This window comes from Marmota monax, unplaced genomic scaffold (assembly GCF_021218885.2).
Source record: "Marmota monax isolate L192 unplaced genomic scaffold, Marmota_monax_Labrador192_F-V1.1 WCK01_AAM20220418_F8-fsc00054, whole genome shotgun sequence".
In the NCBI taxonomy this organism is placed as follows: domain Eukaryota; kingdom Metazoa; phylum Chordata; class Mammalia; order Rodentia; family Sciuridae; genus Marmota; species Marmota monax.
The window spans coordinates 2,365,611-2,386,742 of NW_026692145.1; the positions used below are offsets into that span (position 1 = coordinate 2,365,611).

General features: G+C 40.6%; 1 protein-coding gene across 4 annotated transcripts in view; it reads left to right on the top strand.

The window, feature by feature from the left end:
* Hs6st2 (heparan sulfate 6-O-sulfotransferase 2) overlaps window positions 1–21,132 on the top strand; it is a 299,446-nt gene that overhangs the window by 239,818 nt on the left and 38,496 nt on the right. For 2 of the 4 annotated variants that reach the window (XM_058571213.1, XM_058571218.1), the window contains exon 4: window positions 18,826–18,912. The exons of the other annotated variants lie outside the window; for them this stretch is intronic. In XM_058571213.1, coding sequence (XP_058427196.1) covers window positions 18,826–18,912 — 87 coding nt within the window. The remainder of the gene's footprint in view (window positions 1–18,825; window positions 18,913–21,132) is intronic. 4 annotated transcript variants of the gene reach the window in all.

The following is a 21,132-nucleotide window of genomic DNA, read 5'->3' on the forward strand; positions in this document are numbered from 1 at the left end:
AATCTAAAGTCTGTAATTATGGATTTGTTTGGCATGAAATCCTTCTTTCAGTATACTTAGGATCATCCTTGCCAAGAATCAACGAGAACAGGTTGCATATGATCAAAAAGGCTTCTTGAATTCACAAGCTTTTGGTGTAATAAAGGACAGCATGACTGATCAAATACCACAAATAATCATAAATGTGCCCTAGAAAGAAGCAACTCAGGACACAAAACTGTCTTCAAATCAGCAAATGAGACTCTTATAATTAGAATACTCATGCCCTCTATATTAGTAATCTTTTCATTACTGTGACCAAAAGACCCAAAAAGTACAATGTAAGAGAAGAAAATGTTGATTTGGGCTCATGGTTTCGAAAGTTCAGTCCATGGTGAGCCAACTCCATAGTTCTGAACCCAAGGTGAGACAGCACATGATGGTGGAAGGGCATGGTGGAAAAAGATTGCTTAACTTAATGCAGCCAGGAAGTTGGGGGTGGGGGGCAGTGAGGAGAGAAATTATATATATAAAACTTAGTAGGATATAGAGATTTTATATAGAGAGAGAAAGAGGCGGGGGGGACGAACACAAGGTACCAGGGACAAAATATAAACCTGAAAGGCATACCCCCAGTGACCTATTTCCTTCAACCACCGCTTATCTGCCTATAGTTACCACCCAGTTAACCCCCAACAGCAGATTAATTCATTGATTAGGTTAAAACTCTTGCAGTATAATCATTTCACCTCTGGACCTTCTTGCATTATCTTGCATGAGCTTTTGGGGGTCACCTCACATCCATACCATCCTTAGATCCAGTTTCCTCTTTGACTTGGATGAGCCCACTCTGCCATCTCTAGCCTGTCCTTCTTAATCATTTTACCTGGATATTCTCTTCTCAATTTACATTCTCCCTCTGGGTAATCTCTTCTCCTCTAACTGTTTCAACTATTGAAAACTCCTAAGTCTCTGTAGACCATTCTTTAGCTAAGATCTCTATGTCCTACTAAGTTCTGCCACTATATATTCAATTACCAACGCATCACCTGGGGGGTTCTATAGGCATGCAAAACTCAACATATCACAAAACTGAACATACCTCTTTCCACTTATGCCTCCTCACAAAAACAAGGTTGCTTACTTTTCTTGTACTACTTATGTTAGCAAATGGAGCCACAATTCTTTTGTGTTACATCATCTTTTGGTCTCAAGCCTTCCTGCCTTGCGCTGTACTTCATGGGGGATATGGCCTGTTTACTATGTGCCAGCCAAGTTCCATCATTATGTCAATGTTCCAACTTTAGACACTTCCCTTGAATATATCCCTTTTCTGTGGGTCTCACTTGCCTATCTCTAAGGATCCTTCCAAGTTTCTTATTTCTATGATCTTTTACCTTATCTGGGATGGGGTAGAGTCAATATAAAAAACCTTCATCTGGGCTCAGCTGAGTGACTTGGATTGGGCCAGACTCATATTAAGAACTCACACAGATGAAAAGAAGAATGTGGGTATATGTTACATGCAGCCTATCATTTAATGATGACTAGGAGGTGATTTGGATAAAGAAGTTTTTTATCTCATTAATTGTCAGAATCTTAATCTTTTAATAGCACACACACTAAAATAATGTTCAGTTTTCCAAAATGTTGCACAAGAGAAAAAAGTTATTGGATTTCATGAGCAAAAGGAAATTAAAAGTAGTCTATAGTGTAGAACAGATAACATTTGCAAACGAGACCCAATTTAAAAATAGCATACATTCAACAAGTGTGTAATACTTCAGTATGTGATAAATGAGCAGCATAAAATTAAAATACTTTCAATTTTTACCTGTCCCTCTGCATATAAATTAAAACAATAGTACTTTTGGTTTGGAAGCCAAGTGCTATTAAGAGGGATGTGGGAGCAGAGTTTGGGGGAACCTTCTTTTCTTTACTATCCTAGAAAGTATTTTTAGCATGTTGTCAACATAGACCTTATACTTGATTTTTAAGGAGCCAGATGCACTTTTAAATCTTGGATGCATTTGCACCCTTAGAAAGCACTTAAGATGGCAACTCTAGTGGCAAGGAGATATTTGAATGTTCTTGACTTTGGATCCTAACATGGAGCTAGAGAATTGGTGCCTGAAGCCCCAATGTCGAGATCAGAGGTCTTAGACCCTTGATGACCCAACTTGTCCAAAATTTTCCAGCTAGAATAAAGACAGAATATGAATCCAATTCTGCCTGATCCCTGTGCCCACACTTTCCCCACAGCTCCAGGGCTGCTCAAAGTAGCTGATTCCCACTGGTTTTACTGGTTTCTGTGGGCCCTCTAGCTCAAAAATGGTACTGCAATTGGCTGCCACATTTTTTTTCTTTTTGTACTGGGAATTAAACCCAGGGGTGCTTTACCACTGAGCTACATCCCCAGCTCTTTCTATTTTTGATTTTGAGATGGGATCTTGCTAAGTTTCTGAGACTAGCCTCAAACTTGTGATCCCCCTGCCTCCTCCTCTTGAGTCACTAGGATTACAGGCACATGCCACCACACCCAACTTCAGTTGTCACCTTTAAAGGCACGTAGTGTGATCTGACATAAGTCATTTCAACACAAAACCAAAGCCACATGACTATTAATGAACTTCTAACCTAATATGTGTCAGCCAGTTCAATTCCACTAGCATTTATTAAAAGCCAAATTTATCAGGTATGGTTGTCAGTCAACAGGTACTCAAAAACTTCTATATGAATAATGTTATAAGGGACTTTGTGAATGATAAGAAAACAATTTACCCTTGTCCTCGAAGAAGTTAATATGTAATATGCAAGCAGAGTGATCATTCTTGGAAAATCCTATAAAAGCAAAAAAGTGATAATTTGTCAGGGGAAAAGAAATGAGTTTCTTCCCCAACACTCTTGTTTCATATCATTCTTCCATATAAAATCAGAATCTCTGTTCCAAGTAAATAGGCTAACAGACTTTTCTTTTTTTTTCTTTCTTTTTATTTATTTATTTATTTATTTATTTTTGTGGGCTAATTCCTGCTATAGCAGTTGGCTCCTTCCTCTTTCCCTAAAAAGTTCACTGAAACATCTTTGGCCCACTCTGGGGACTCCATAATGTATAATATTCACCAACTAGGCTCCAATTGTGAATTTTTAATTATGCCAGATCATTTTCAGTAAATAGAACTGCGGGCGCAATTAATGCTTGTCAGATCCAATTTTTGTCTTACCTGCTATTGAGCTCCACTCTGTGGTATTTGCAGTAATTGCCACTTCCCCAGGAAAGAGAAGCTTCTTTAGAGCTGGATATTGGCAGCGCTTTTTGTATCTTCCACTCTCCTGCCTCTGGAGCCTGCAGTGGGGGTCTTCATCTAGCACATTCTGCGTTGTCTGGAAAGCAGGGACAATGGCTATGGCTGATTGTTCTCTCTCACTTTCCATGAAAGTGGCTGTCTCATGCTTCCTGTGTGACAGTGGCTCTCAAAGTGTAGTTCATAGACAAGCAACATCAGCATCACCTGGGGACTTGTTAGGATTGTAATTTCTCAGGCCCCATCCTAGATCTACTGAATTGAATATTCACTGGAGATGTAACTCAGAAGCAGAATGTTTGACTAAATCAGAGACTCTGGGGGTGCAGCCCTACCATCTCCATTTTTTGCAGGGGATGGGGGTACTGGGGATTGAACCCAGGGGTGCTTAACCACTGAGCCACATCCCCAGCCCTTTTTTATTTTTTATTTTGAGACGGGGTCTCATTAAGTTGCTTAGGGCCTCGCTAAGTTGCTGAGGCTGGCTATGAACGTGTGATCCTCCTGTCTCAGCCTCCTGAGCTACTGGGACTATAGGCATGCACCACCACACTTGGCTCCATTTTTAAAATACTTCAGATTATCTGATGTATGATTGGGCCTATGAGCTAATGTAGGAAGATAATTGTTTCAAACTAAGGATAAGCATAATTTCATTCTATTTTGTAAAAACTTTTACAACCCTGAGTTTACTTTCAGATATTCAGTTTCTTAACACGAATGGAAAATCCTAATTCTCATAATAATATCTTAGCTCTACCTTTGCTTTCCATGATTCCCCCCAATATAGGTGGTTGCTCCCTGTGTTATTTATTTCCTAGTTTGCTTTTACTCTTGTTCATTCTATTTAGTACACTGCATCACTATGTACCTCCTCACATGTTTCCTTCCTCTACTAGCCTTTGGCCCACTTGAGGGCAAGAACCTTGTCATACTCAACATCGTATCCTCATGACCCAACATGAGGAAGGTACACAGTAGAAACATAACAAATGTTTTCTGAGTGAATTAATTGGTTAACACTTTTTTAAAAAATTCAAACTGTATAATGACCTTAAGAAGTAGGACTGGTGAGCTGGCTGCAATAGCACATACTTGTAATTCCAGCAATGTGTGAGGCTGAAGCAGGAGGACCACAGTTTGAGGTCAGTCTCAGCAACTTAGGCTCTAGCAACTTGAAATTATTTGTCTCAAAACAAAAATAAAAAGGGCTTGGGATGTAGCTCAGTGCTAAAGCACCCCTGGATTCAGTGCCCAGGACCCAAAAATAGATAGATAGATAGATAGATAGATAGATAGATAGATAGATAGATAGATAGCAGGACTGTCATATGAGGAAATTGAGACCCAGAGAAGTTAAATGATTCAATTTCAGTTGGTAAGTTGCAGAACCAGAACTAAAGAACAAAGTTTACCTCAATTTGGGAAAGGTAATGACCATAGGTCTCTAAACATTGCCCTAGGGGCTGGGGTGGTGGCTCAGTGGTAGAGTGCTTGCCTAGCATGCATGAGGCACTGGGTTCGATCCTTGGCACCACATTAAAAACAAACTAATGTATGCACCTAAAACTAAAGATACATAAATAAATAAATATTTTAAAAAAGAAATTACTATATCACTAAACATTGCCCTAAACTTAACCCAGGAAACCTGATATACTTTAGGTCATCAAAGGCTCAAATTTTATTTGCTTCCAGACAGGTTGTCCCCACACCCAACTGTGATGATGTTAATAAACTGTGGCATCCGTGTATCCCTCGGGATGCTACAAGAGGATGCCTGAGAGTGCCAGTTAGTGAGACACAATGCAGAGACTGAGAACAGGAAAAGGGATGGGAATCATGTGGAAACATCAAAGTGGATCTTAATATAGTCCCCATCATTTGGTTAGTTCTTGGTACAAAGGACCAAAAAGAAAAATATGTAAACTGCAAGTGAATCCCAGGTTTAAAGTTCAGTTTTGTTCTCCAATCAGTGTCCTCCTTACACCAAGACAACAATTGCATGGAAAGTACCTGTGAGTGGTTTGGTTCTGGGAATGGGTTGACAATGACTTCCATCCACCTGTCTGCCTCCAACAATTTGACTGAGCTAGGAGAATGGAGAGAGGCAAGTCACCAGCATGGGATGAAGAACACTACTGGCCTGCACATGGAGCAAGGCCTGCACTTTTCCTCATTCACCTTGGCATTGATTTTTACACAATTGAAAGTTAATTGGCTCAGGATCTTTTACTTAGAGTACTGGCATACAAGACTTTGTAATATGCTTGGAAATCCTTATAAACTGTGGTGGAAGGAAACAGATCCTGGCATAATATACCTCCTGAAATAGTCACTTGTTCCACTTTGGAGCAATGACTATCTATCTGACCCTGTTTCTCTTCTTGGCTTCCGGTGCCATGTATCTAATTGCCTGCCAAGTATTGCCCATCAATACCCCAATTTGATATGCTCTAAACCAAATCCCTCATCTTTTCTAGCCCAGATCCTCCTCCCAATTAATCTGTCTCTTTCACTGGCAGAGTAAATTTTCTTCCTAATCATTCCTTCTTCCATTCTCAGCAGCTGTTATTTTAGAGTTATTCTCATTCACCAGAGGTATTCAGTCCCCGTTTCTGTTATATAGGTTCTTTCAATATGCCATGGCTTCTTTCTTCCCACCTCCATAACTACCACTGCAGTCCAGGTTCCTTTCATATTTTAGTTCTCAATTGCCCCCAAACCATCCTGTGAATTTTTGCTGTTCAACCTCTTATCTGATGGAGGAGCCCAGAGCTAGATGTGAGAGCAATAATTGTATAACACTGTTTCTAACTGTAAGAGACAATTCCATTGGCCTCTGGTAGTCTGTAACCAAGGTCCACACTGGGTGAAGACATAAGTGATTAGTTAGTTTAAATGAGAATATAATGCAATATCAAAACTGACTCATGTTCTTTCCTGATCCCAGTGACGCATTCAGAGATGTGACCACCACTCCCTGGGCAGAAACGGCATGTGTCAAGAGGTGAAGAGAGCAAAATAGCAACAATAACCAATGGGTTCATTGCTCCAGTCCCTGATGCCCTGTGGTGAGCTGTTAGAGTGAAAAGTTAATGGAAGGGGAGAGGGCAAGATAATGTGCATGCTCCGGCTGCCTTTTCCAAAAGCTTTGCAATTACAAAGTAACTAGAAGCTTCTCTGCGAATGGTTTACCTGATCAATTTAATTCCCTCTGCTTTATAGATGACACTCCTAAAACAGCAAGAAGTTAAATGCCTTGCTGGCAGTCAGGATTAGAACTCAAGATTCCCCAATAACTGCTTTGAGTTTATGAGGCTGTTCCTGAGAGATTATAGTTACACTAGGCTTCACAGCAATAAAGATGAGCCTTTTCTTTCTCTTCTAAAAAACCTCTGTCCATTTCCACAGTCAAGCAAAGGGAAGCTAGGGGAAGAAACTAAACAAAAGTACTTCTTAGTGAACCAAACTTTCTTTTCTAGATGATTAACAGAAATACAGATAACGAGCACAAGACACTGAAAGGACTCTAATTTAGATACTTCAGGTACAAGAAATAAAAATGAAAAAGTTTAGGGCAAAGAAAGAAAACCACTCAGGGCATAACCTAACAAGATAGAAAAATGAAATTCAGAAGTCTCATCAGCTTTAATTAAAGGAAATCAATATTTGAAGGGCTATCTTGCTTGGTAACAAAACAAGGCAAAATACTTTAGAAAAGTGAGCCTCTTGGAAATGAGAAAAGCAGGCTTTCACGGGGAAGCAGTCATGATTTAAAAGCCTTTCAAAAGATTACCACATGGTGGATCAGTTATAGAGGGGACTCAAGCACCTGTTGGGGAAGCACAGTAGATGAGCTTCAATCCCTGATAGAATCTATGTGTTTTATGTGCATTTCCTCAGCCTGGGAACTTTCAGGAGCTTAGAATCATTGCCAGGGAGGAAAGAATAGCCAACACTTTTCCCAGAGAGACCTGAAACCACCTTAACAACAGCTTGGGTTTCATTTCAGTTATCACTTACAAGAACATACTTTGGAAAACATAAAGAGCTATAAGGTTGCCACAGGATTATTGTTATTATTCAGAGGCACTATCCAACCATCTACACAAGCTTGCTTGGGAATTTTTTCTCAGCTCACCTGTCTTTGTGATCCACATGACAATCAACTATCAGTAACCAGAATCAGTTGGGATGGAAGTTGTGTGACATGTGTATCACTACTTACTTTTTTCACATGGATGCCAGACAATGACAATTAATTATGATAACACTTTCATTTATCCTAAATAGTTTTTGAGTATTGTGTTAGTCTATTTTCTGCTGTTATAATAATACATAAGACTGAGCTATTTTATAAAGAAAAGAAGGTTTAGTTAGCTCATGGTGCTGTAGGTAGGGAAGTTCAAGATCAGACAGTAACATCTGATGTGCTGCATCATAACATGGTGGATGGCATCACATGGTGGGAGTGCACCTAAGAGTAGAAAGTCAGAGAATGCAGAGGAGGACATGTGTACAAGACAGAGAGGAAGACCCAGGCTCACTTTATAACAACTTGCTCTTCCAGTAACTAATTTAGTCCCATGATGTCATTCATCCATTCATGAGAGATCCAAATGCCTCTCAAATTCCCTACCACTTCTTCCAAATACTTTTATCTGAAGACCATGCCTCAACATGAGTTTTGGTGGAGAAAAACCATAGCAAGCATCCATTTAACAGCTAGTTAGAGAAATAGATAAATTATAAAATATAAGCAACAATACAAGTACCACATGTATATGTCAGAAAAAGATGTAAACCATATGTATTATAGGCCAAACTTCTCTTCAGAAATACAATTTCAGTGTCTTCAAACTCTGAAAATTAATTTTTAAAATTTCACTACTATTGTAGCTGCAGCAGCAGAACTATTTTTCTTGGATGTGAGATGAATTAATTCCAAAAAGAGCTTACAAAGTACTATGGGAAGCACAGAAGTTCTGTATGAAAATGAGTCGAGTGTGCTTTAACCACTAGGTTCTTTTCCCCCAAGTACCACTTTTTCCTAAGAGAAAAGTCCAGATAAGAGTGAATCTGATTGCTAACTTGTTTTGAGTACACTGGATACCAATTCGGCATCAAATTATTCAATCAGAAACACGTTGAAAATGCTGAAGAGTTGGGGTTGTCAACGTTTTCCTACCTGGTTGCAACGTGCCTAATACTGCAAGATTATTTTCCTCTTTTGTCATGATGGAGACATGAATGGAACCTGTAGGAAAAAGCTTACTTGATAGAGAAAACAGCTCACCAGGCAGACAGAGGAGGGCTGGCACTCATTAACTTTTCCTACCAAAACTCACCTACTCACTTGGAATTGTTTTCATAGACCTTTAATGAGGCTTGGCTATGATACATTGGAGAAAGGAAAGAATCTTATCCTCTGAAGAGGATACGTAGCTATTCAGGTGGAGTGGAGGAAGCCTGGATTCCCTACACTCGGGGATTTTAGCCACAGTCTTTGAGATTATGACTTAAGAAGGAAATGAAAGGGAAGAGGACTGATAAGTCATGGAGAGACAGATTTTTAAAAATGACAATTGGGGGCAGGTCTGTGTCATATAGGAAGGTTAGGAAGCAGTTCTAATTCATGGCAGACTCCTCTCCAATCTCATATAACCCAAATTATCATCCCTATATCTTAGAAATAGGCAGGAATTCTTCCTGTAAGTTTTTCTGATTGCTGGATATTTCAGCAACCAGAATTCTTGGCGACATCTTAATCTTTGGGTCCTTGACCCATCTCTTCCAGATCTTTGAGGTTCCCAGCAGTCTGCAACTGCAGGGTTTTCTGTTTATCTCTTATGAAGCACTTCTGGAAAACACAGGGTCCTTTTTTTTTTTTTTTTTAATTTTTTATTGTGGGTTGTTCAAAACATTACAAATTTCTTGACATATCATATTCCACACTTTGATTCTAGTGGGTTATGAACTCCCACCTTCACCCCATACACAGATTGCAGATTCACATCAGTTACACATCCATTGATTTACAAATTGCCATACTAGTGTCTGTTGTGCTCCGCTGCCTTTCCCATCATCCACCCTCCCCCCTCCCCACCTCTCCCCTCCCCTCCCCTCCTCTCTCTCTACCCCCTCCACTGTATAACCCTGAGGGTCTCCTTCCATTACCGTGCAATTTACCTTCTCTCTCCCTTTCCCTCCCACCTCTCATCCCTGTTAAATGTTAATCTTCTTCTCCTGTTCTTCGTCCCTACTCTGTTCTTAGTTACTTTCCTTATATCAAAGAAGACATTTGGCATTTGTTTTTTAGGGATTGGCTAGCTTCACTTAGCATAATCTGCTCTAATGCCATCCATTTCCCTATAAATTCTATGATTTTGTCATTTTTTAATGCAGAGTAATACTCCATTGTGTATAAATGCCACATTTTTTTTATCCATTCGTCTATTGAAGGGCATCTAGGTTGGTTCCACAGTCTTGCTATTGTGAACTGTGCTGCTATGAACATCGATGTAGCAGTGTCCCTGTAGCATGCTCTTTTTAGGTCTTTAGGGAATAGACCAAGAAGGGGAATAGCTGGGTCAAATGGTGGCTCCATTCCCAGCTTTCCAAGAAATCTCCATACTGCTTTCCAAATTGGCTGCACCAATCTGCAGTCCCACCAGCAATGTACAAGTGTACCCTTTTCCCCACATCCTCGCCAGCACTTGTTGTTGTTTGACTTCCTAATGGCTGCCAATCTTACTGGAGTGAGATGGTATCTTAGGGTGGTTTTGATTTGCGTTTCTCTGACAGCTAGAGATGTTGAGCATTTTTTCATGTACTTGTTGATTGACTGTATGTCCTTCTCTGTGAAGTGTCTGTTCAGGTCCTTGGCCCATTTGTTGATTGGGTTGTTTGTTCTCTTATTGTCTAATTTTTTGAGTTCTTTGTATACTCTGGATATTAGGGCTCTATCTGAAGTGTGAGGAGTAAAGATTTGTTCCCAGGATGTAGGCTCCCTATTTACCTCTCTTATTGTTTCTTTTGCTGAGAAAAAACTTCTTAGTTTGAGTAAGTCCCATTTGTTGATTCTAGTTATTAACTTTTGTGCTATGGGTGTCCTATTGAGGAATTTGGAGCCCGACCCCACCGACTGTAGATCGTAGCCAACTTTTTCTTCTATCAGACGGCGCGTCTCTGATTTGATATCAAGTTCCTTGATCCATTTTGAATTCACTTTTGTGCATGGCGAGAGAAAGGGATTCAGTTTCATTTTGTTGCATATGGATTTCCAGTTTTCCCAGCACCATTTGTTGAAGATGCTATCCTTCCTCCATTGCATGCTTTTAGCCCCTTTATCAAATATAAGATAGTTGTAGTTTTGTGGATTGGTTTCTGTGTCCTCTATTCTGTACCATTGGTCCACACGCCTGTTTTGGTACCAGTACCATGCTGTTTTTGTTACTATTGCTCTGTAGTATAGTTTGAAGTCTGGTATCGCTGTACCGCCTGATTCACACTTCTTGCTTAGCATTGTTTTTGCTATTCTGGGTCTTTTATTTTTCCATATGAATTTCATGATTGCTTTCTCTATTTCTACAAGAAATGCCATTGGGATTTTGATTGACATTGCATTAAACCTATAGAGAACTTTTGGTAATATCGCCATTTTGATGATGTTAGTTCTGCCTATCCATGAACAGGGTATATTTTTCCATCTTCTAAGATCTTCTTCTATTTCTCTCTTTAGGGTTCTGTAGTTTTCATTGTATAAGTCTTTCACCTCTTTTGTTAGGTTGATTCCCAAGTATTTTATTTTTTTTGAAGATATTGTGAATGGAGTGGTTGTCCTCATTTCCATTTCAGAGGATTTGTCGCTGATATACAGGAATGCCTTTGATTTATGCGTGTTGATTTTAAATCCTGCCACTTTGCTGAATTCATTTATTAGCTCTAATAGTTTCTTTGTAGAGCCTTTTGGGTCTGCTAGATATAGAATCATATCATCTGCAAATAGTGATAATTTAATTTCTTCTTTTCCTATTTTTATGCCTTTAATTTCTTTCGTCTGTCTAATTGCTCTGGCCAGTGTTTCGAGAACTATGTTGAAGAGAAGTGGAGAGAGAGGGCATCCCTGTCTTGTTCCAGATTTTAGAGGGAATGCCTTCAGTTTTTCTCCATTCAGAATAATGCTAGCCTGAGGCTTAGCATAGATTGCTTTTACAATATTGAGGTATGTTCCTGTTATCCCTAGTTTTTCTAGAGTTTTGAACATAAAGGGATGCTGTACTTTGTCAAATGCTTTTTCCGCATCTATCGAGATGATCATATGGTTCTTATTTTTAAGTCTATTGATGTGGTGAATAACATTTATTGATTTCCGTATATTGAACCAGCCTTGCATCCCAGGGATGAATCCTACTTGATCATGGTGTACAATTTTTTTATATGTTTTTGTATCCGATTCGCCAGAATTTTATTGAGGATTTTTGCATCTAGGTTCATTAGAGATATTGGTCTGTAGTTTTCTTTCTTTGAAGTGTCTTTGTCTGGTTTAGGTATCAGGGTGATGTTGGCCTCATAGAATGAATTTGGAAGTTCTCCCTCCTTTTCTATTTCCTGAAGTAGCTTGAAAAGTATTGGTATTAGTTCTTCTTTAAAGGTTTTGTAAAATTCTGCTGTATACCCATCGGGACCTGGGCTTTTCTTAGTTGGTAGTCTTTTGATGGTTTCTTCTATCTCCTCAATTGATATTGGTCTGTTTAGGTTTTCTATATCCTCCTGACTCAATCTGGGCAGATCATATGACTTAAGAAATTTATCTATGCCTTCACTATCTTCTAATTTATTGGAGTATAAGGATTCAAAATAGTTTTTGATTATCTTCTGTATTTCTGAAGTGTCTGTTGTGATATTGCCTTTTTCATCCCGTATGCTAGTAATTTGAGTTCTCTCTCTTCTTCTCTTCACTAGCATCGCTAAGGGTCTGTCGATTTTGTTTATTTTTTCAAAGAACCAACTTTTAGTTTTGTCAATTTTTTCAATTGTTTCTTTTGTTTCGATTTCATTAATTTCAGCTCTGATTTTAATTATTTCTTGCCTTCTACTTCTTTTGCTGTTGTTTTGCTCTTCTTTTTCAAGGATTTTGAGATGAAGTATGAGATCATTTATTTGTTGGTTTTTTCTTTTTTTAAGGAATGAACTACAAGCAATGAATTTTCCTCTTAGAACTGCTTTCAATGTGTCCCATAGATTCCGATATGTTGTGTCTGTGTTTTCATTTATCTCTAAGAATTTTTTAATTTCCTCCTTGATGTCTTCTATAACCCATTGATCATTCAGTAACCTATTGTTCATTCTCCAATTGATGTATGCTTTTTCCTTCCTTCTTTTATCGTTGATTTTCAGTTTCATTCCATTATGATCAGATAAGATGCATGGTAATATCTCTACTCCTTTATATTGTCTAAGAGTTGCCCTGTGACATAATATATGATCTATTTTTGAGAAGGATCCATGTGCTGCTGAGAAAAAAGTGTAACTGCTTGATGTTGGGTGGTATACTCTATATATGTCAATTAGGTCTAGGTTATTAATAGTGTTATTGAGTTCTATAGTTTCCTTATTCAACTTTTGTTTGGAAGATCTGTCCAGTGGCGAGAGAGGTGTGTTGAAGTCTCCCATGATTATGGTGTGGTGGTCTATTAGACTCTTGAACTTGAGAAGAGTTTGTTTGACGAACATAGCTGCACCATTGTTTGGGGCATAAATATTTATGATTGTTATGTCTTGTTGGTGTTTGGTTCCCTTAAGCAGTATGTAGTGTCCCTCTTTATCTCTTTTGATTAACTTTGGCTTGAAATCTATTTTATTTGATATGAGTATGGACACGCCTGCTTGTTTCCGAAGTCCATATGAGTGATATGATTTTTCCCAACCTTTCACCTTCAGCCTATGTATGTCTTTTCCTATCAAATGCGTCTCCTGTAGGCAGCATATTGTTGGGTCTTGTTTTGTGATCCATTCTACTAGCCTGTGTCTCTTAATTGGTGAGTTTAAGCCATTAACATTTAGGGTTATTATTGAGATATGGGTTGTTCTTCCAGCCATATTTGTTTATTTCTGTTACTAAACATTGTTTGTTTTCCTCTTTGATTGTTTCCCCCCCCCTTTACTGTCCTACCTCCCACTGTTGGTTTTCATTGTTATTTTCCATTTCCTCTTCCTGTAATACTTTGGCTAGGATGTTTTGAAGAGATGGTTTTCTAGCTGCAAATTCTTTAAACTTTTGTTTATCGTGGAAGGTTTTAATTTCATTCTCCATCCTGAAGCTTAATTTCGCTGGATACACAATTCTTGGTTGGAACCCATTATCTTTCAGTGTTTGAAATATGTTATTCCAGGATCTTCTAGCTTTCAGAGTCTGTGTTGAAAGATCAGCTGTTATCCTGATTGGCTTGCCCCTAAATGTAATCTGCTTCCTTTCTCTTGTAGCTTTTAAAATTCTCTCCTTATTCTGTATGTTGGGCATCTTCATTATAATGTGTCTAGGTGTGGATCTCTTATGATTTTGCACATTCGGCGTCCTGTAGGCTTCTAGGATTTGGGATTCTGTCTCATTCTTCAAGTCTGGGAAGTTTTCTTGTATTATTTCATGGAATAGGCTGCTCATTCCTTTGGTTTGGAGCTCTGTACCTTCCTGTATCCCAATGACTCTTAAGTTTGGTCTCTTAATGTTATCCCATATTTCTTGGATGTTCTGCTCATGGTTTCTTAACAGTCTTGCTGAGCTGTCTATGTTCTTTTCCAGTTGAAATACTTTGTCTTCATTGTCTGATGTTCTATCTTCTGAGTGTTCTACTCTGTTGGTAGTATTCTCCATTGAGTTTTTAAGTTGGTTTATTGCTTCCTGCATTTCTAGGATTTCTGATTGCTTGTTTTTTATAACCTCTATCTCCCTGTATAGTTGATCCTTTGCTTCCTGGATTTGTTTGCGTAATTCGTTGTCGAAGTGATCTTTCATTGTCTGATTTTGCTGTTTAATGTCTTCCTTGATACTCCAGATCATCTGAAGCATGTATATCCTGAATTCTTTATCTGACATTCCATCTGCTGCAGCTGTTACCTCTTCTAAAGTTGCGTTGACCTGCATTGCTTGTGGTCCTTTCTTTCCTTGTCTTTTCATACTGCTTGCGTATCTTTCCTGCAGGTGCGGGCGGCGGCTCTGCTCTCTCCTTATTCCAATTGGGGTGTCGTGGCTACCACGCCGGCAGGTCACTGGGCCTGTTCTGGGAGCTGGTGGCGGCTCTGTTCTGCCCCTACTCCAATTGGGGTGATGTGTCTGTCGTACCAGCAGGCCACTGGGCCTGTCCTGCTGGTCGGTCGCAGATCTGCCCACCTTTCGGGCACGAGTGGAGGCTCTGCTTTGCCCCTACTCCAATTGGGGTGTCGTGACTACCCCGCCTGCAGGATGCTGGGTCTGTTCCTGGCAAGGGAGGCGACTCTGCTCTGTCACTACTCCAATTAGGGTGGTGTTTGTACCCCGTCGGCAGGCTCCTGGGCCTGATCCGCCGGTCTGTTGTAGGTCTGCCTACCTTGAAGGCGCGGGCGGCGGATCTGCCCTGCCCCTCCTACCACGCCTGCGGACCCCTGGGCCTGATCTGCAGGTTGATCACTGGTCTGCTCACCCTGCGGGCACGGGTGGCGGTTCCGCTCCACCCCCACTCCAATTGGGGTCACGTGACCACCACACCGGCAGGGCCTGATCCGGGCGTGGGATAAGGATCTGCTCTGCCCCTACTCGAGTTGGGGTGACGTGTGTACCACACTGGCAGGCCACTGGGCCTGACCCGCCAGGCTGTCACAGGTCTGTTTACCTTGCAAGCGCGAAGGGCGGCTCTGCCCTGCCCCTCCTACCACGCCCATGTACTACTGGGTCGTGGGTCTGCCCACCTGGCGGGTGTGGGTGGCGGCTCCGCTCCGCCCCCTCTCCAATTGGGGTCACGCGGTCACCACGCTGGCGAGCCGCTGGGCCTGCTCCGGGGGCTGGCGGCGGCCCGGCTCCTTCCCTCTGGCTCGAGGACAAATTGAGGAGACTCGGGTGACTGAGCCTCACCCCCCTTACCAGGAGGCCAACTGCTTATGTCACCGCTGGTATTGATGAAGATCTCTCCTCCACCGCTTTCTGCTGACATCAGATCTCTGCCATGTTGGTATCCTATGCGAATGGCAGCATTTCGTTCCCCTTGCCAGGCAACCCAAGCAATGGGTGAGTCCTGACCTGCCCTCAGCAGGACCCGGACCGAGACACAGTTTCCGCGGGCTCCTAGCCCCGGTCCAGGGAAGTTCCTGGAGCCGGAACTCGGCCGCTCCGTGCTCGGTGTAAGCTCCTATAAGTGTAAGCTCCAAGAAGCAGTCCCCGCGGGCTCAGTTCCGGGAGCTGGAATTCGGCTTCTTGGTGCTTCGTGTTTGCTCTGATATTAGCAGGGTCCAAGAAGCAGCCTCCGCAGGCTCCGCAGCCCGGAGCCAGGGCGGTTCCGGGACGGTTCCGGGAGCCGGGACTTGGCCGCCCCGCGCTCCGTGTTCACTCCGATAAGATCAGATTTTAAGAAGCCCCCAGGCGCTGAACCCTAGCAATCTGTCTGCAAGCCGCAGGCGAATTGCAGCCTGAAATTACCTGTTCTATGGCTGAATGAGCTGCGGTCAGTCAAAAACAGGTGTGGTGACGTCAGTTTACCAACATGGTGGCTGCTGGCCTCCTCTGTGGTCTGACCGGTGTGGAGAACCGAGATGGACCGCTTCCTTCCCCGTCTCGAACCCAGAATTCAGCCCTGAGTGCGGTGCTTGCGCGTCTGGCAGAAACTGCAGCGCTGTAACCCTGCGTCTCTCAACACAGGGTCCTTGATATCACTGCATTAGATCTCTTTCTGTCTCAAGATTTGAGAATTACAGCATCTTATTCAGGCTTATCTGCCCAGCCTGCATTTGGGGGGAGGAACAATGATTTTTTCCATCAATGTTCAGCAGACCTTTCTTTCTATACAACAGTCCTTAGTGTATCTACAAAATTAAGCCCCCACGATCCAAGCCTGCTACAAGTTCTTCTTGCCCCTCCCCTTTTCATGCATTTTCCCACTGTGAGTAGATCTGTTATTTGCACACAACAAATATTCTGAGTTATTTGATTACTTTCATCCCTAGTCTTGGTGCCACACCTCCCTTGTGTGATTTATCCATGAGATTGTTTTTGTTTTTTATTCCCCTCAAATCTCCACTTGCTGGATTTGGCAGTAGGTCAGAAGGGTCCTTATTCCTATCTTTTAAAGGACTGCTGTGCCAAGATCATCCACCTCCAGAGCAGCAGTTAACAATAATAAGGCTGCCACTGCCAGCTGACAGTTTTCCTGATGTCCTGTGGTGCCCTGCATTGAGCTTAAACAGGGTCACTTGTAATGCAGACTGTGGAAGACCCTTTCACTAAAGGCACAGACATGGGAATTTAGCTGAGGAAATGGATGTTGTTGTATTCAAGAGAGCATGGATGCCTGAGCTTAGTAACTCAGGAAGAGTTAAGTGACCAACTATTCTGTGTCCAGTAGTGTGCACATGACACATCAAAAGCTCCCTTGATTCAGGATGCTTTCAGGCACATTTCCCATTACCTACTTTTGAGTGAGAGACTAAGAAAGGCTCAGCTGCTGGTGACCTGGATGTGGAAGTGAGGAAGCTGAGACCTACTTGTATTTCATAACATAGAGCATACTTCATTCTTGCATCAGGCTACCCTGACCTTATAGAAGAGACAATTTTGAATTCTTCTGAGTGAGAATCTGGTTTGTTTGTTCAGTATTGTCAATTAATTTCCAAACTTGGTTCTGGATGAACAAAGTGGCTGGTATGATGTCACATCTGCCTAAGGTCTTTGCCAGGAAGTCAAAATGGATGGGCAGAGGCTATGCCTCATACGTTCTTCAGTCCTTACTCAGTGGCATGCTGGTGTGTCAGTGAGCAGCAAAGCGAAATGGTCTCTATACTGTGTAGGAATACTAGCACTTCATTACAGCAGGCTTCTTGCACCTCTAAAGTAGAGCATGTACCCATTCTGTCCAGAGCCACCCCCATTAAGAACCAGAATGGCCTTGCTGTCTCCCAATTAAAAGGGCTGCTTTTGTACCTCCTGGACATTGACTCTTAACTTCTGGGACTTTCGCTATCTTTCTGACACTTCCCAATGAGCCTGTGTCTGGGCCCACACACTTCTTTATCACCTTTGCAGTCACCGTAAGTTCCTTTATACCTCTTGTTCCAATCACATCCAATCATATCTTTGAAGCCAATGGATTCAGGAAAGAATATCATTTGTGACCCCCTCACAGCACATATAAATACAGTTATATGTGGATACTCATTTCTGTGGTAAAAGATTTATAAATATCTGGAAAGCTCTTGTCATTCTCTGAGGCAATATTCTGTATCATTTGGAAGGTTCCATTATACACATTGAAAGCCAAGATATGCACTTTTCTTTTTTAACTTCACTTTTTATAAAAGAAGTTATCCTGAAGTAGATCTTAATACAAATGCATATATATGTATGTGTGTATGTATGTATGTGTATATATATATATATATATATATATATATATGTACATTTCTGATGAAATCAGGATAAATAATTCCACACATCATCAGGTGAAAAGAAAGGCTCTGAATTGGTTTCCATGGAAATCTGAAGGTGAAGTAAGGTAATAATTTCAAAGCAAAGCAATTGAATTGAAGATAATGGTAAAATAGTTTGATAAAGGAAATAGAATAAAGTAATCAAGGAGTCTCCAATCAATTAATCCTTTTTGTTTACCTTGAGGTGATTAATTTGTCTGCGTTTATTAACCTGATGAGATTAAGCAGACTTTCCTTGTGATTTATTTTGTAATTGTTTCCAAGGTTTGACATAAACTGTGGAGTTATTGAAGGTGGAGATTTAAATTCAATTACTCATGAAGCAGGTGGTGCTTCTCCTGAAAGAATATCCGAATTCATGGCCTTCCCATGTAACATTATGAGTGAAAATTATCAATTCATCTGATAGTATCTTCCAAAGACTTTTAGAAGTCATTTGGCATCCATATACTTCACCAAAAGCAAGCTGCTTCAGAACTCAACTTGCAGTTTGCAGAAAGAGTGGCTGGAAATGAAGGTTTTATATTGAAGTCTACTTATTTTATGCTAATTTTTTACTAGGCCTTTCTTGGTACTTGGGCTGTGGTCTATCCTTAATAGAAACCACCAGATAAAGCTTTTTTTTTTTTCAGACCAAGATTTAATGCCTAAAGAGTGATTTGTATTTTTTACCTTGACCAGTGCTTACCACTATCTTTACCTTTGAAATGTACCACTGGATAAAATTATGCTTTATTTTCACAGGAGAGAGCCAAAGAGTGGGGGAGAGAGATCTGCAAAGTTTTTAAAAATGAAGTGACTAATTGATTGTTTTTTTAAATCTCTGTGGTCCTTTTGTATATTTTCTTTCTTCCTTCTGTGGGTATAGTAAGGATAAACGGGGTTCTCCAAAAACAAACCCAGGTGTCAACTCTCCATCATCCACAAAGGCCCGGAATACCTCTAAGAGTGGGAAGTAAGTGAAAAGCACTCCTGTGCATCTGACATAGTTATCACCAAGCCACGTGCTGTCCTCATTTTTGTCATTCATTCATATCCATTCAATGTGTGGAATGCCTCCTGTGTGCCTCATAATGAGCTACTCACTGGGGAACTGAAACATGTAATGCATTGTGTCAATAATATTGGATGTTGGAAGGACCAAATGAAGAGGGGAGAGAGGGAAAAGTCAAGATGACTTTGGAAAGATACTTAGGACCTTTGAAGGGCAAGGACATCAGTCCAGAAAGACAATTCAAAATCTGAACTAAGAATTTCAAAAATTAAAGAGAGAAGCAGCAGAGATTAATTATTTTTTGATTTGTAAAATCCATGATAATCTGTCTTTGATCATACATTGAGATCAGGGTTGAGTTAGAAGAATCTGAAAAGCCATTTCATGTATTTCCTGGTTCAAGTACATTTGCATTTTAATCATGCTACTGATTTACATGGTATGTATATTCTGTTTCTAGTAACTAGCATGTACCATATTCTACATGGAAGTGTCTTTTTGGTATTGCCAAAACTTGTGTTGGTTGAATATTTGTGATATTAGATATATGTCTTTGGGCTTGTTCCATAAGACACCATTGACTGATGTTTTCTTTTGGATTCAGCAGAGCATGGCAATCTGAAGGAGCCTGTTTCTATGTAGATGGCATGTCTTCAGTTAGGTACTTCCCCTTTGAAGTAGCCCATTGGTGACTGACTTGAGTACTCTGTGAGCTCTCTTCTGGGGGTATAGGCTTTGTGCAGGCAGAAACACACTCAGCCTGCATCTAAGAGAAGATGAAAGATGCCTTCATCATGCTAAAAGCTCTAATCAAGCAATAAGATATGTCACTACAAGAGCACAGTTTTGCAATGAAAGGTGAATTTGTAATGGTCATATATTTTATGCATTCAGCATTGGGCCGTAAATGCTGTACTTTGAATATGATCTTATATTCAATTCCCAAAGTGAAAGATCTATTGGCTGTCTTTTCTTTCTTCTCCTCCTCCCGAATACCATTTCTGGTTTGCATATAAAGTTGAATGTGGGCTCTTTCGGAGAATATGAAACGTGGTGGTGAAGACATAAGACTAAATCTCTGAGCTGTTAGAGCGCCTTTCAGTTATTTATTGCTGAGCACCACAATCAAAATGCTTTATAAATTATGAAGAAGGAGAATTGATGCACACATTTCCAAGCAGCTGAATGCTTTCAGTCATCCTTAGTGCCCACTCTCAGTTCACAGAGATGACATTGGAGAGTCACTTGTAACTCCATGCTTATAGAAATGACAGACCCTATATGGACGCTTTGTACATACCTGTCATACTGACAACCATAGGGTGCAATTTCCATTTATTAGATCCTGATGTATACTTGTGGATGTTCGTGATTTGCTGTTGCATTGTAAAATGGAGCATTGTCTTGTTTCTTTAGGCCTTTCAGAAACCCAGTCTTTTATCTTTTAACTGAAGGCTCAGTGTGGACCACAAAAGAAGCAGTTGGTAGAATTTGAGTTAAGATGACACAGAGAAAGGGACAAGGGATGAGAGGTGGGGAGGGAGGGGGGGAGTGCTGGGAAGTGATATTGGTCGAATTGTATTGTTATATTGTGTGTATGTATGAATATGTAACAACAAATCCCATCAATATGTACAACTATAATGCACCAATAAATATGTAGGAAAAAAAGATGACATAGAGAATACTATACCCAGGATGCTCACTGTAGGTGAACTGGATAAATACATTCTTTTGTTTTTAACATAATAACTTTATTTATTTATTATTTGCTGGTCAAGTGCTCTACCATTGAGCCACAACCCCAGACTGATAAATACATTCTTAAGTGGATAACCATCATCTTTTATCATACTTGCTATATTTGGATGCATCCCAAGCTCCTGCCCTGGTGAGGGTCTCCTTCTTTGTGCATTCTGAACTAGGTGACTCTTACTTGCCATCTATAGTGACTGACAGAATGAGCTAATTCTTTTTAATTCTTCATTATTTTATTGGTTATTAGTATAAAATAAAAAGGTTTCCATATCTTCATGGATACGTGTGCCAGATTCCCTTGTATTATGTCCCACCTCTTACTTACCTCCCATTGGTTTTCAGAAGGCGTTCTTGGTTGGTTTCATCAGTCATTTGTTGTTCTGTCACTACATATTTTCTCTTAGGATACCTTTGTCACCAGGA